This window comes from Oryctolagus cuniculus, chromosome 19 (assembly GCF_964237555.1).
Source record: "Oryctolagus cuniculus chromosome 19, mOryCun1.1, whole genome shotgun sequence".
Classification (NCBI taxonomy): Eukaryota; Metazoa; Chordata; class Mammalia; order Lagomorpha; family Leporidae; genus Oryctolagus; species Oryctolagus cuniculus.
In genome coordinates, this window is record NC_091450.1 from 12,201,863 (window position 1) to 12,215,756 (window position 13,894).

At 57.3% G+C, this 13,894-nt stretch overlaps 1 protein-coding gene across 3 annotated transcripts in view; it reads right to left on the bottom strand.

Annotated features, from left to right (window-relative positions):
• Positions 1–1,467: 1,467 nt before the first annotated feature.
• IL21R (interleukin 21 receptor) overlaps positions 1,468–13,894 on the bottom strand; it is a 34,422-nt gene continuing 21,995 nt past the window's right edge. The window contains exons 4-8 of one of the 3 annotated variants that reach the window (XM_070064546.1): positions 9,121–9,275; positions 7,803–7,980; positions 7,397–7,496; positions 6,028–6,112; positions 1,468–5,061 (exon numbers count right to left, since the gene is read on the bottom strand). In XM_070064546.1, the coding sequence (XP_069920647.1) occupies positions 4,312–5,061; positions 6,028–6,112; positions 7,397–7,496; positions 7,803–7,980; positions 9,121–9,275 (1,268 nt within the window). In that variant the 3' untranslated portion in view covers positions 1,468–4,311. The remainder of the gene's footprint in view (positions 5,062–6,027; positions 6,113–7,396; positions 7,497–7,802; positions 7,981–9,120; positions 9,276–13,894) is intronic. The other 2 variants (XM_070064548.1, XM_070064547.1) reach the window with 2 other exon arrangements.

Below are 13,894 nucleotides of genomic sequence, written 5' to 3' on the forward strand. Positions count from 1 at the left end.
GAGACAGCGACTTCCTTTTGATTTTATTTGCAAGGCAGAGAGACAAAAACAGAGATAGGCTTGCAACAGGGACTGAGCCAGAAACTCAATCCAGGTCTCCCATGTGGGTGGCAGGGGCCCAAGGATTTGGGCCATCTCCTGCTGCCTTCCCAGGAACATTAACAGGGAGCTGGATCAGAAGCTGAGCAGCAGGAACCCGTCTCTTCCCTGATGGCAAGCATCTTACTTGAAGGGCCTCCCGGGGTTCCCACGTGCAGCTCTGCTCCCTGGAACATCCCCCAGCTGCCTTGGGCTCGGCCTCCCCTCCTCCCCTTCCTCTCAGGTCACACTCCTCTGCCACTCACAGCCACTTCTAGGGTCCCCAGCCCTCACTCCCAACCCCAGGCCTGCGTCAGCCCCCCAGTCAGTGAGCTCATGGCCTCTGTCGGCCCATCTTTCCCTCGGCTCCTGGACACGCCTCTGCCAGGGGCATTCCAAATGCAGGTGTGTGTGTGTGTGTGTGTGTGCATGCTTGCATGTGCTCCTTACTTACTGTGCGCCCACAGCAGGTCCACCCATCCAAAGGGCAAAAGTCAGCGTTCATTGAATTTTTAGAAGAAGCTGCCACAGAAGGCTCCCCTGCGGAAGCCTCTAGCAGATGCCAGTGTGCACCTGCTGGTGCCGCTGCCTCTCAGCAGGTGGCATCAGCCACCAGGCAGTAGTTGTTTCCTGCTGGCTCCCCCTGGTTTCCTCATGTCTGTGTGAGACTCTCGACAGCTGGCTTGATGATGATACAGGGGCTAGCGTGGTGGTACAGTGGGTTAAGCTACCGCCTGTGACGCCGGCATCCCACAAGAGCATTAGTTTGAGTCCCGGTGCTCCCCTTCCCATCCAGCTCCCTGCTAATGTGCCTGGGAAAGCAGTAGAAGATGGTCCAAGTGCTTGGGCCCCTGCACCCAGGTGGGAGACCCGGAAGAAGCTCCTGGCTCCTGGCTTCAGCCTGGCCCAGCCTTGGCTATTGCACCCCATCTGAAAAGTGAAACAGCAGGTAGATCTCAGGGTATAGAACATCTGTCTGTCTCTGTGCGTGTGCGTGTGCGTGTGTGTGTGTCTGTCTCACTCTACCTTTCAAACAAAATAAATATTAAAAAAAAAAATGATAACATAGGGGCCGGCGCCATGGCACAGTAGGTTAATCCTCCTCCTGCAGCACCGGCATCCCATATGGGCGCTGGTTCTAGTCCTAGCTGCTCCACTTCTGATCCAGCTCTCTGCTATGGCCTGGGAAAGCAGTAGAAGATGGCCCAAGTCCTTGGGTACCTGCACCCAAGTGGGAGACTTGGAAGAAGCTCCTGGCTTCAGATCAGCACAGCTCCAGCCATTGCAGCCATTTGGGGAGTGAACCAACGGAAGGAAGACCTCTCTCTCTGTCTCTCCTCTCTCTGTAACTCTACCTCTCAAATAAATAAATAAATAAATAATGATGATCTAATAAGAGCAACCATCTCTTGCCTTGTGTAAGGCTTTATTCTGGGCACTTTATACACATGAAGGTACTAGAAAATGGAATTAAAAGATAACTTTATTACCCTGTTCCCTATAAAAATATACAAGTATTACATGTGAATCAAAAAATATACTTAAAATAGTAACATTTATTTTGGTGCAAAAAATCTGAAATTCGTGCATCCGCAGGGTCTTCAAAAAAGTTCCTGGAATTCACGGATTTCAGAGACTTTGCACTCAAATTTAATTTTTCATTTTTTCCACGAACTTTTCTGGGTAATACTGGTATTAACTTAGGCCCGTGGCACGGGGGAGGAAGCTGGAAATGGATCTCCCATTCTTCCAATCCAGCTGTCCGGCCCCGAAACCCCGCCCACACCGCCCCCTTGCAGGGGCGGGGTTTGTCTTGGACCGGTGACCCCACCCAAGTAGCGGATGGAGACAGCTGCTTCTCTGAGGCCATTGGCTTCTGCAAGAAAAAGCTTCACTTTTGTTCCCACCCCCCGGGGATGGGGAACACCCCTGACCGGGGGAGGGGCTCCCGCCCCATCACAGCCCTCCCAGGAGGCCCCTCGTTCCCTCTCCACTCAGGGTTCTGTGCATTCCCAGCTGGTCCCCGCCCTTTGACCGCTACTCGGCCGTGACGCGTGCAGTGTGGATGCAGGGGCTGCTCTGTGCCAGGCAACAATGGACGCTCCGAGACACCGCAGTCACGTACATCCCTGCTCTAGGGAGCAGGCAGGAAACACGGCGCCGTGGTCTGAGGCTTTGTCTCTGAAACCGAGGTGGAATTGTCCTTGGGATCTCGTTAGGATGTGTGACCAGGAAGTACCATCCACCTTGTGCCCAGAAAACCAAAAGCGAGAAACAGTTGGTGACTGACTAGCTAATGACTTTCACGCTCAAGTGCCTAAAAAGTCCAGGGGAACTAGGGCTTCAGGTCTGGCTGCACCCAGGAACTCCAGAGCCATTCCTAGGAAGGCACCTCCCTCCCAACCCTGCCTTCCAGTGTGTTGCCTTCCTCTCAGGCCAGCTGACCTCCTACTCCATCCTCCCAGCTCTTCAATGTCCTGCACCCCTGTTCACAAGCTGAGTCCCCTTCAAAGATGGAGCGAGGAAGGAGCTCCCCTCCCCCGCCCCCGGCCCCAGTCCCTCTGCCCAGTGTCCCCGTTCCTGCACCCGCAGCCCTGTGGGCTGGACAACCCCGCGGGCTTCCTGGGGAGCTCACAGCTCAGGTGGTGCCTGGAACCTGTTGTCCCCAGAGGTGTGAGGACCACAGCACACACTGGCCCCAGTGTGTCTCGGCTGCTGAGGGCTGGGTGGGCCGCTCATGCCCCGAGGAGAAACTGGGGTTTCTTCCATTCTCATGCACCCGTCTGAGCCCCACACACCCCGATCCCAGGTTCACCAGCCCATTTCTAAAACCACTGGCATTCTAGAACTTTCCAGTCTCATGCCAAGCACCAAGAACCCTCGTGCACACCCCCACCCTATTCTTGCCATGGAGGAGACATCAGCAGAACTCACTCGTGCTGCCGTCCAGCCGGGCCCGGCTCTGTAAGCACAGCTACGCCAGACCGCTCGCCAGGAGGGGGAAGCTGCTGGGGGCGGGGGGCGGGGGGCGCAGGCAGGTGCGGCTAGGGCACCTGAGCTAAGTCAAGGTTTCTGTGGCTTCAACTTGCTCTTGAAAAACCGGAGGCACCTCGAAGCTAGGTTCCCCCACCCCCACGCAGGACAAACCAATTGATTTAAAAAAAGAAAAGATAATGATTTTTACGCAATGCCTGGTACCTTCATCTAGCTCCTGTCCCAACCTGACAGCCAGCGTGCCACCTTCAAAAGGTTTTTAAGAAGCATCTGCATAGCTTCCTAACTGCGCGGGTGCTCTGGGAAACCACGGAGGAATAGCCAGAGTCCCCACTAACGCCCCCGAGTGAATTCAGAAGGACTGACTGGGAGGCAGGGGAGGGGCCGCAGGCTGGGGCCCCGCCCCCTCTGGCCGGGCTCCGCCCCTTACCCCTGCACTGCCAGGCTCCACCCCGCGTGCCCCCCCACCCCGCCCCGCTGCGTGCACCTGGCGCATGCTTGGCGCGTGATGAATATTTTCTCCTGTGCAGATAGGGGATTTTTTTTTTTTTAAATAGGCGACAGCAAAGGAAACCTTGGTGGGCGAGGGGCTGTTTTTAGAGACGAGGCGGCCGGCTGTGCAGCTTGGAAACCCCCCATGTGGCCCTGTGCGAGGTGGGACAGTCCCGCGCGCCCAGGCTGCTGCGGCTGCCTGGGCTCCTCGCCCCCACCCACCTCCGGCACCTCCCCGGTCCCGGCCCGCGCGGAAGGCAGGAAGCTGACGTGGTCTCGGGGCTGCCCACTACACAGAACCAGCGCTCCGACGTCCCCCGCGGTGGGACAGGGAAACTCGGGCCCAGAGGCCGACGGGGCGTCATGCCTGTCCCAGGTGGCACAGCCCAGGTGGCCACCAGGTGGCCAACCCTACTGAAACTATCCCTCCTCTTGCCCTTGCGATGAGTAGGGATATGCCAGGGGCTCCAGGAGGCGGGACCTGCAGACTGAGGCTGGGTATGGTGGCAGTGGGTGACTCCCATTCACACCCGTGTGGTCACGGGACACCTGGCACAGCCCTGGGCACACTGCGTGCTCCCCCAGGAAACACACAGCACTCAGGCGTGCAGGCATGTGGATGTGTCCCCCAGCAGTCCCGACAGGCAGAGGCCAAGTCCACAGCCAAGCCCCGGAGTCCAGGGCATCCCTGTCCTGTGGCCAGCAGCCCAGCAGCGGGACTAGCCCCAGAGGGTCACGCAGCCTCGCTTAGCTGGCCTGGGGCCCAGGGCCTGCAGGTGCTGGGGCTATGGCCACCCACTGGCGGAGGTAGCTCCTGGGAGGCCCCTCGTCCACGGGGCTGGCAAAGTCGCACTCCACGGGGCTGCCGCAGTCTGAGCCCGCAAAGCCACTGTCGAATGTGTCCATGTCTAGGCCTGCGGGCGGTGAGCCCGCCTCACTCTGGGGGACGCCTCCAGGCGGCCCTCCTTGCCAGGGAGGGCTGGAGGCCCAGGGCTCCTCCCCGGCAAAGGACAGCTTGACCCTGTCGAGGAGGCCACTCCCAGAGCCGCCCAGCCCCGGCCCACCGGCCGAGACCCAGTGGCAAGGGAGGGCCTCAGTTGCTGAGCCCACCGGCGGGTCCTCGGGCTCCAGGCCTGCCTCCAAGTTGACATCCAGGTTCAGGGCTGGGTAGCCGTCGTCCCCACAGGTGCAGAGCCAAGTGCAGGGCCCCTCTGCGCCCACCACGGTCACCGTGTCTATGATGGACACCACGCCGTATGGCCGGTCCCTCTCCTGGCTGTCAGCCGAGCTGCCCAGGCTGCTGGCCATGGTGGGGCCCGGCTCAGGCCCGTCTGTCTCCAGCCCTGCCGGCTCAGGCAGCTCCGTAGGTCCCGGGCCCTTGGCAGGACTGTGCAGGGAGTGGTCTTCGTGGTCCTGCACCTCCAGGACCGAGCTCACCCTTGGGGCCCAGGGTCCCTCAGCCAGGCTGGAGGGACTGAAGGGTGTGCCCACCCATTTCTGTGAGAGAGAAACAGAGAGAGGTGTGCAATGGGGCGGGGCTGAGTTAGAGGTCTGGGGACAGACAGGGACCCAGAGGGCACCAAGACACCAGGAGAGAGAGGGTAAGGACAGAGAGCGCAATGTCGGCTATACTGTGCCCTGGCCAGTGGGTCCCCACCGCTGCCCCACCCCATCAGCCTCAGTTTCCCCTCTGGTAGCAGGAAGTGTAGCCCTCAGTGGTCTGCCCACGTGCACAGGTGGTGGCTGAGCATTGGTAAAATTAACCTAGAGTCGCCATGGTGTCTGCACGTCGGGGAAGAGGAGAGGGCGAGGGGGGTCCCGTGTGGGTTGGGGGCCAGGCTCCTCCCAGCCCCACTAAAGTGCCTGCCCCTGCCTGAGCTCCGCTGTCTGCATGGGGGACACTGGGGACGATGGCGCACCTGCTCCTGTCCCAGTCCTTCAGGAGCTGCTGGGAGGCAGCACCAGGCAGACAGAAGGTGCTTAATCATTGCTCCAGGTCCCCGCTGTCTGATGTTTAGGCTCAGCCCAGGGAGGCAGGGCTGCCTGTCCCGGACCTGTTACCACATTCGCTGTGCGGGAGCCCAGCGGGTGACACCTGAGCAATGGGGGTGCAGGGTGTGTGTGGAGGGCAGCAGCCAGGTTGAGCTTGCTGGGGTAGTGGTCTATTTGTGGGCGGGGCCAGAGCTTTTCCAAGAAAACAGCTCCCCCTCCAGGCCAAGGGCACCTTGCCAAGGACCAGGGACCTCCTGGCTCACCCCTGCCCTAGCCTGGCTCTGTGGCCTGGGGCTGCTCCAGGATTCCGGCCCAGTCCGATGTCAATGCTGCACCCCTGGAATTAGGGTCTGCACTTCACAGATGGGGAAACTGAGGCCTGGCTGGGACCCAGATGCTCTGGGCCCACAAGGTGGAGTTGGGGTCTTAGGGCAGGGGGGTGTTGGGGCTCCTTGGGGGGGGGCTGCTCACCTTGAAGTCTCCACTGTGGCCTTGGTACAGGGGCTGGAAGAACTGCTCCGGGCTGGGCACTGGCACCCACACCTTCTTCCATAGCCTGGGAGGGAGGCAGGGAGGGGGTGAGGCCCCGATAGCACCCAGACGCAGAGGACAGCCTGGCCTCCCACTCGCACACTCCCCAGCTTTCTCCCAATACACAGCCCAGGCACCTCCCTTCTCTCCCTGGGCAAGGGAGCAGCGAGACTCTCTCATGGCTTCCTGACAGTGTGTGGAGTTGAAGGACATGGCAGCCGGTTGCCCCACTGAGCCTCAGCTTCCTCATCTCCAGCCAGGGATGGGCGGAGAGCCCCCCACCCGGGGCTAGGGGTTGGATTCAAGAGCGAAGGCCCATGGCCGGTGCCGTGGCTCAATAGGCTAATCCTCTGCCTGCGGCGCCGGCACCCTGGGTTCTAGTCCCAGTCGGGGCGCCAGATTCTGTCCAGGTTGCTCCTCTTCCAGGCCAGCTCTCTGCTATGGCCCGGGAGTGCAGTGGAGGATGGCCCAGGTCCTTGGGCCCTGCACCCGCATGGGAGACCAGGAGAAACACCTGGCTCCTGCCTTCAGATCAGCGTGATGCGCCAGCTGCAGTGCGCCAGCCGCGGCGGCCATTGGAGGGTGAACCAACGGCAAAAGGAAGACCTTTCTCTCTGTCTCTCTCTCTCTCACTGTCCACTCTGCCTGTCGGGAAAAAAAAAAAAAAAAAAAAAGCGAAGGCCCAGCACCCAGCACCTAGCACCCAGCACCCAGCACCCAGCACAGTGCTCAGCAGGATCAGCTGTCATCGGCCTCCTCGTCTCACATTCCTCTGCCTCTGTCTTTAAGGATCCAGGTGAAGACCAACAAAACGGGCTACATTTGCAGAGCGCCATGCCCGGTGCCTGCTCAGCAAACAGCAGGTGCAGTGCCGGGCTCCGGCGGCAGCACGCATGCGGCTGGGGCATGAGTGACCAGCAGCCTTCTTCGCTCAGTGGCAATGGGCAGCAGAAACCCAAGTCGTGAGCCAGATCAAGGACAAGCCTCAGCTGGAGTCCCTGAACAGCTGAGGCCCACTGTGGGCAGCGCAGGGTGTCCATCCGCCTCCTCCAGGCCCCAGCTGTGACTTCTGACAAGGCCCCTGACAGTTCTGTGTCTCCGTTTCCCCATTTGTAAGAACGCAGGTAACTGTGGTGCTCATTGGCTCCTAGGGCCACTGAGAGGGTGCAGTGAATGTTTTGCATCGGTACACGGGAGCTGCTTGCTGTCACGCTCGCTGTCATGGGCATCAGGTTGACAGGCCTGTCCCCCACCAGCCCAGTCACAGAGGGGCTGAACCCCTCCCACGTCACTGCTCGCCCGGCCTCACCTCCAAGGCAGATGGATCTTCAGGCCCAAGAAGACAAGGATGGGGGCCATGACAACCAGGAGGAGAAGCAGCAGGTGAGGGTCCCAGCCTCCCTTAGCCTCTGGGAAGGAGGGAAGCAAGCGAGGGGTTAAACCGGACCAACCTCCAATGGGTGGAGTAAAAGGGAAGGGGGCGGGGCTGCAGGTGCCTTGAAGTGTGATTGCACCTCAACCCAGATAAGGGACTTGGTGTCTCCCAGGGTGTCGCAGAATGGACACCATCATTCACGAGAGGCAGCAGTCAGCCCCACACCCAGGACCCGGCCCGCAGGGGGCGCCAAAGTGTCGGGCAGTTGCCTCTGGGACCAGGACCCGGACCAGGACTCTGTACCAGGAGTGGGGTGTCCGCCCCCCAGCTGCACGCCCACCTTCTGTCTGGGTCTGAAAGACGACAGGGTCGCTCCACTCGCTCCATGTCCCCCGGAAGGAGGAGCCGGGCTGGGGCCCCGCCCGCACCTGCAGCTCGTAGCTCGAGTCTCTGCGGAACTCCTGGGCCAGGAGGGAAACGCTTCTGGAATCCACCGAGATCAGCTTTCTCCCCGGACTCTGCCAGGACACGGGGAGGAACGCACCAGTCAAGGCCCCGCCCCACAGAGCGGCTGAGAAGTCTCCCCCAGGTGCCCCAGGGCACGGCCTAGGCGCTGGCCGTGCATGCACTGTTGTCAGCCAGCGCTGCCCCCGCATGCCCCCGCATGGCCCGTGATACACTTGGCTCTCTTTGTCTTGGAGCCCCACTCGCCCCGGGACCATCCCTGCAGGCACTGGGGATGTCCTGGGATTGGGGTCTCTCCTGGGACTGATTAAGTGGAAGCGATCCAGTCGGTGGGATTCTGGAATTCTTCAATAGCCCAGACATTCTCCACTGACACACATCTGAGTAGACATGGACATTCGCAACAGGGGGTCTTTCTGGGAGTCTACAGCTACGCGTATAGAGTCTACAGCAACAGACACCTCTGCTTCTGCAAGTCCTGTGCCATATGTGCATATGCACATGTGTGTGAGTGCATTGCATGCATGTATGTATGTGTAGGTGTGTGCATACATGTGATTGCATGTATATGTACTATGTGCACTGTGCAGGTGCATTGCATGCATGCATGTGTAGGTGTGCATACACGTGATTACATGCACACACGTGTGTACATGTGTACATGTGTGCACAGCATGTATGAGTATGCGCGCATATGATTGCATGTATGTGCACATGCGAGTGCATTGTGTATGTGCACACATGTGGGTACATGTGTGCATATCCATGTGTATGTGTGTGTGCGTGCATGCATGTGTGTGACAGGGACAACATCCTACACTAGGGCATTTATGAAGATCTTTAACAAGCCAGAGCCTTCAGCCACGACTGTTCTAAATAACAGGCCCTCTTCGCGTTTCCCAGCAGCGAGCAGCCTAAACACAGGACGCCGCAGCCCTGGGCCGTCCTCCGTGTCGACAGCTCCCCCCTGTGGCTGCGCCGAGCAGGAAGAAGCTTCTCTCCCCTGACCCTTCAGGGCTCAGGGTGCAGCCTGCGGCAGAGACAGCCCCTTCCCCTTTGGGTACCCTCCTCCGGGGAGAGGGGAGGACAGGGCAGCCAGGAGAAGCCCAGCTCATGGGGGGTGTCCTCGGTTTCCCTTTGAGGCCCTGCCCTCCCTCCTCCCACGCCCCCACCCTGCCCTCCGCGGCCCTCACCCGAGCCCAGGGGTCGGCCCGATTCCTGTACTGCACTTCGTACTGCAGCTTGCCCCTCAGCGCGTAGAAGGTGGGGTCTTCATAATCGGTGCTCCAAGAGACATTGTAGTATCCCAGGAAGGTCACAGTCACGTTGAAAGGGGGTGCAGGCTTGACTTGGAGGAGAAACCCCCAGAAGATAAAGCAGGTGAGAAAGATCGGGTGATGGGCAGCGTGAGTCCCGCCCCTCACCCACGCCTGAGCCCATGTGGAGGGGATCCAGGTGAGTGACCCAGACCCAGGGACCCTGAGCAGCCCCGCCTCTGGGCCTCAGTTTATTCGGCTGAGAAACTGGAGATTCAGGCTGGATCAGGGCAGGCAGGGTGCAAGGCAGGCAGGGACTCAACCCACGTGCAGTGGAGTTTGGGGGTTGTCCTTAAAGAAAGCCAGAGGCCAGGACTCAGGGGCCCGCAGGAGTGCAGATGAGGCAGGTTTTCCAGGAATAAAACCCAGCCGCAGCCTAGAAACGCAGGTGCAGGTGCAGTTGCTCCAATTCCCAAAGCTCAGACCCACTGAGTGGCAGGGCCGGCTCTGTACACGGCCCCGGTCGCCTTGGGCCCCAGCTTCCCCGAGGGGTCAGAGGCTGCGCCATGAGTGAGAAGGGCCCCGGTGTGCATGGCTGGCCACCCCGTGGGTGCGGCTCACTGTCCCCAGCTCCTCTGGTCCCTGCCGGTACTGCATCACAGTCAAAGCCCAAGTTCCCGTTTTGCTCCATCCTAAATTTGCATGCTGAACTTGAGCAGCGCAGAGCACGGGCTGGACCTCTACTGCCTCTCCTGGGAAGTGGGACCCCACCCCCGCTGCCTCTCTCCTAGGGCATCGAATTCACCAGGAGCAGGGTCACAGAGGGGGGGACTTCAAGGGGCCAAAGGGCAAGGGGCCTGCAAGCAGCAGCGGCAGACCTGGCCCTGCCCCTACGACCCCCCCTTTCTGTCTGCCACCCCCGATGGGCTGCATGACTCCTCTGCTGCTCTGTCCCCTGTCTGCCTCCAGCTCTGGGCTCTCAGCAGTCCCCCTGGTTCAACCCATGCCCCAGCTGTTAGAATAACAGCGCCCAGCACACAGTAGGCCCTGGATGAAGCTTTGCCACATCAGTAGAAGAGCTTCTGGGGCTACCACAGGGCACTCTGCAGCTGCCCGAGCTTCTGACACACACGGGGGCTCCCGTGGGGCCTACCGCGGCAGGAGGCGGGCATTTGCGGACGCCACAGTCCATGCGGTACTGTCAGTGTCACTACTTCAGTGATGGGACTTTTTGACCAAAATAATTCCTAGCTCCTCTCTTTCTTCCTCTGTGTGTGTGTGTGTGTGTATGACTCTGAGGCTGTTTAGACTGCACACACACACAGACATTCAGAGACGCAGACACACATGGACACCTACTGACACACGTAGACACACACAGAGACACATAGAGACACACATTGACACACACACACATTCAGATACACAGACACACACACGGACACCCACTGACACATGCATTCAGACACACACAGAGACACATACAGATATACACAGACACACATACAGACACAGACACGCACTGACACACACACAGACATTCAGACACACGGACACAGATACCCACTGACACATGCAGACACACAGACACAGAGACACAGACAGATATGCACAGACACATAGACACACATGCAGATACAGATGCACACTGACATACATTCATACTGAGACACACACACACACACATGGACACCCACTGACACACACAGAAACACATACAGTCACACACTGACACATACCAGACATTCAGACAGACACACACACATGGACACCCACTGACACATACATTCAGACACACAGACACATACAGACACACAGACACACGCTGACACACACACAGACATTCAGACACACATTCAGACACACAGACACATATAGACACACAGTGACACACACAGACATTCAGAGACAGACACACACACATGGACACCCACTGACACACATAGATACATACAGAGACACATACAGATACACACACATAGACACAGATACAGACACACACTGACACATACACAGATGTTCAGACACACACACGTGGACACCCACTGACACACACATTCAGACACACAAATACACATGCAGATATACACACACACAGACACCCCAACATATGCATTCAGACATACAGACACAGAGACACATACAGATATACACACATTCAGACACACAGAGATATACACAGACACACAAACACACACTGACACACACACAGAAGAGGAGTCTTCAACAAGTTCATGGAAATGTTTATTACATAAAAACTACACATGGATTTCAAACTTTTTTTTGCACCAAACCAAACCCATCCTGTCTCCTTATGTCACGTGTGAACAGGCTCCAGGTTGGGACACAGAGAAAGATAAGATGTCAAGTTTGAAAAAAGCCCTTGTCAAAGCAACGGGAATTCTGCTAGAATTAGAATAAACTAAGCACCCAACTTTCGGTCAATTTAGGACAGAAGAATGGCGCCAACTCCGGTGCTTTATGGAGAGCTGATGGGGACAGTGCCCAAAGCAGCAGCAGGCGACAGACAGATAGCCGGCAGCAGCGCCACATCACTGGGTGAGGAACAAATCCATCTCACGCTGGGTTGTGTCCTACTCTAGGAAGATGCACAGCCAACATCCTGCACATCTCAACGGATTCAGCTCACACAATTCCCACCTAAAGCTTAAAGCAGCCGTTTCGGCTCAGCAGGTGCCCCAGCTGTGACCCCACAGAGAAGCTGCAGATAAGAGCAGCGCCGTCCGTAGAAATTAGATAGCAAGTGGGACCAAGTTTCTGAAGGATTTCTCCCAGGAGGTGTAACAGGATGTGAGACATGGCTTTACTGGTACAATCCTGAAGACAAAGCATGACTACATCAACGGTTACCAAGAGGCAGGCATAATCCAGTGGAAGCAAGAGCCAGGGTCATGGCCACAGCTTGCGGGGGGGAAGCTCAAGGCATTTGCCAGAGGGACACAGAACCACAATATTTGCTTGTTAGGAGAGGGTTTTGAGGAAGTCAGCCAACACATTGGCAGAAAAACGCCCACGAAAGCTTTACCAGGGCCCTCCTCCACCCCGAAAACACTGCTACTTCTCACTCTCAGCAAGTGCACAATTTTGCAAGGATCTCTACGGGAAGTCATTAGGCATCCCTGATTTGTCTCCTCCTGATTTCTTTGCATTTGCTACTACTAAAAAATTCTTCCCTGGGGCACCCACTTCTCTGCAGTGAATAACCTTAAAAAGAGTTCACTGACCTGCTCAGAGTCCAGACGCATCCTGTCCTTGGGCTATGGGCTCAGTGGCCAGCATCGCACCCTGTCCTTGGGCTATGGGCTCAGAGTCCAGACGCACCCTGTCCTTGGGCTATGGGCTCAGTGGCCGGCATCACCATTCCCAGTGAATGAGACTCCACCTTGATGGAGCTCAGGTTGAGAAAGAATGTTCAGATTCTTTAGTTTTATTTTTTAGTTCCATTTTTCCCTCGATGCTCGACACACACACACACACACACACACACATAAGAAAGAGGCTTCAGAGAGGTGGGGAAATGGAATTGGAAGACAACTCTGGGGAGGGTGTTTGGCTTCGTGGTGAAGCTGCCAGTTAGGACACTGCACCAGTGTCCAAGGTGGAGGGCCTGGGTTTGAATCCCAGCTCCAGCCCTTGGTTCCAGCTTCTTGCGAGTTCTTGGGAGGCAGCGGTCACGGCTCAAGCAGTGGGTTCCTGCCACCCAAGTGGGAGCTCTCCCAGCTCCTGGCTTCAGCACTGGGGCACCTGGGGAAGTGAGCCAGCAGACAGGTGCACTCCCTCCCGAATTAAAAAAAATTGTTAAATTTATTTTGCTGCAAAACATTTTTGAAGTCCATGCATTTTTTTAAATAACAAATATTTTCCATTAACATTTTAAAGACTCCTTGTATGCATGGTTTCAAAGGCCTTTTTGACACCAAAATAAACTTGTCTTTTAATTCCATTTTTTTCACAAATTTTTTAAAAATAGATTTTTATTGACTTGAAAGGAAGAGAGGGGAGAGAGAGGGAGAGAGAGAGAGAGAGAGAGAGAGAGAGAGAGAGAGATAATCTTCCTTCTGTTGGTTCCTTCCCCAAATATCTGCAACAGCCAGGGCTGGGCCAGGCTGAAGCCAAGAGCTGGGAACTCCATTCTGGTCTCCCATATGGGCGGCAGGGACCCAACTACTTGAGCCATCACCTGCTGCCTCCCAGGGTGTGCATTAGCAGGAAGTCGGAGTTGGGAATGGAGCCAGGACTTGAAGCAAGGTACCCTGATTGGGATGCAGGTGTCCCAAGAGGGGGCCTAAGTGCTGTGCCAAGTATCCATCCCTCTGTGAACTCTCTGGAGTTCCTCATACAGACAGACACACGTGGACAGGCACAGACACACATGGACACGCACGGACAGACTTCAAACCAAAGCTACCTCTCCAGCCTTCCTTGCCCTCCCTGGTTCTGGGCCTGCACACACAACTACCTCTGCTGGCCAGGTTCCCCTGCCCCTCAACCCTCTGTGCCCACTCCACCCTGGAGGGAAGTCCCAGGCCTCGCAGCAGCTCATGAGAGGGAGGGGACTCAGACGATTCTTCCTGATGATTCAGTGCCCTGCACTCGCCTCCTGGGGACAGAACCCCAGAGGGTCCTGATTGAAAGATTTCCCTCTACAAATGGGATGTGCCTCGTTCAAGGTCACTCACACAGGCAGGGG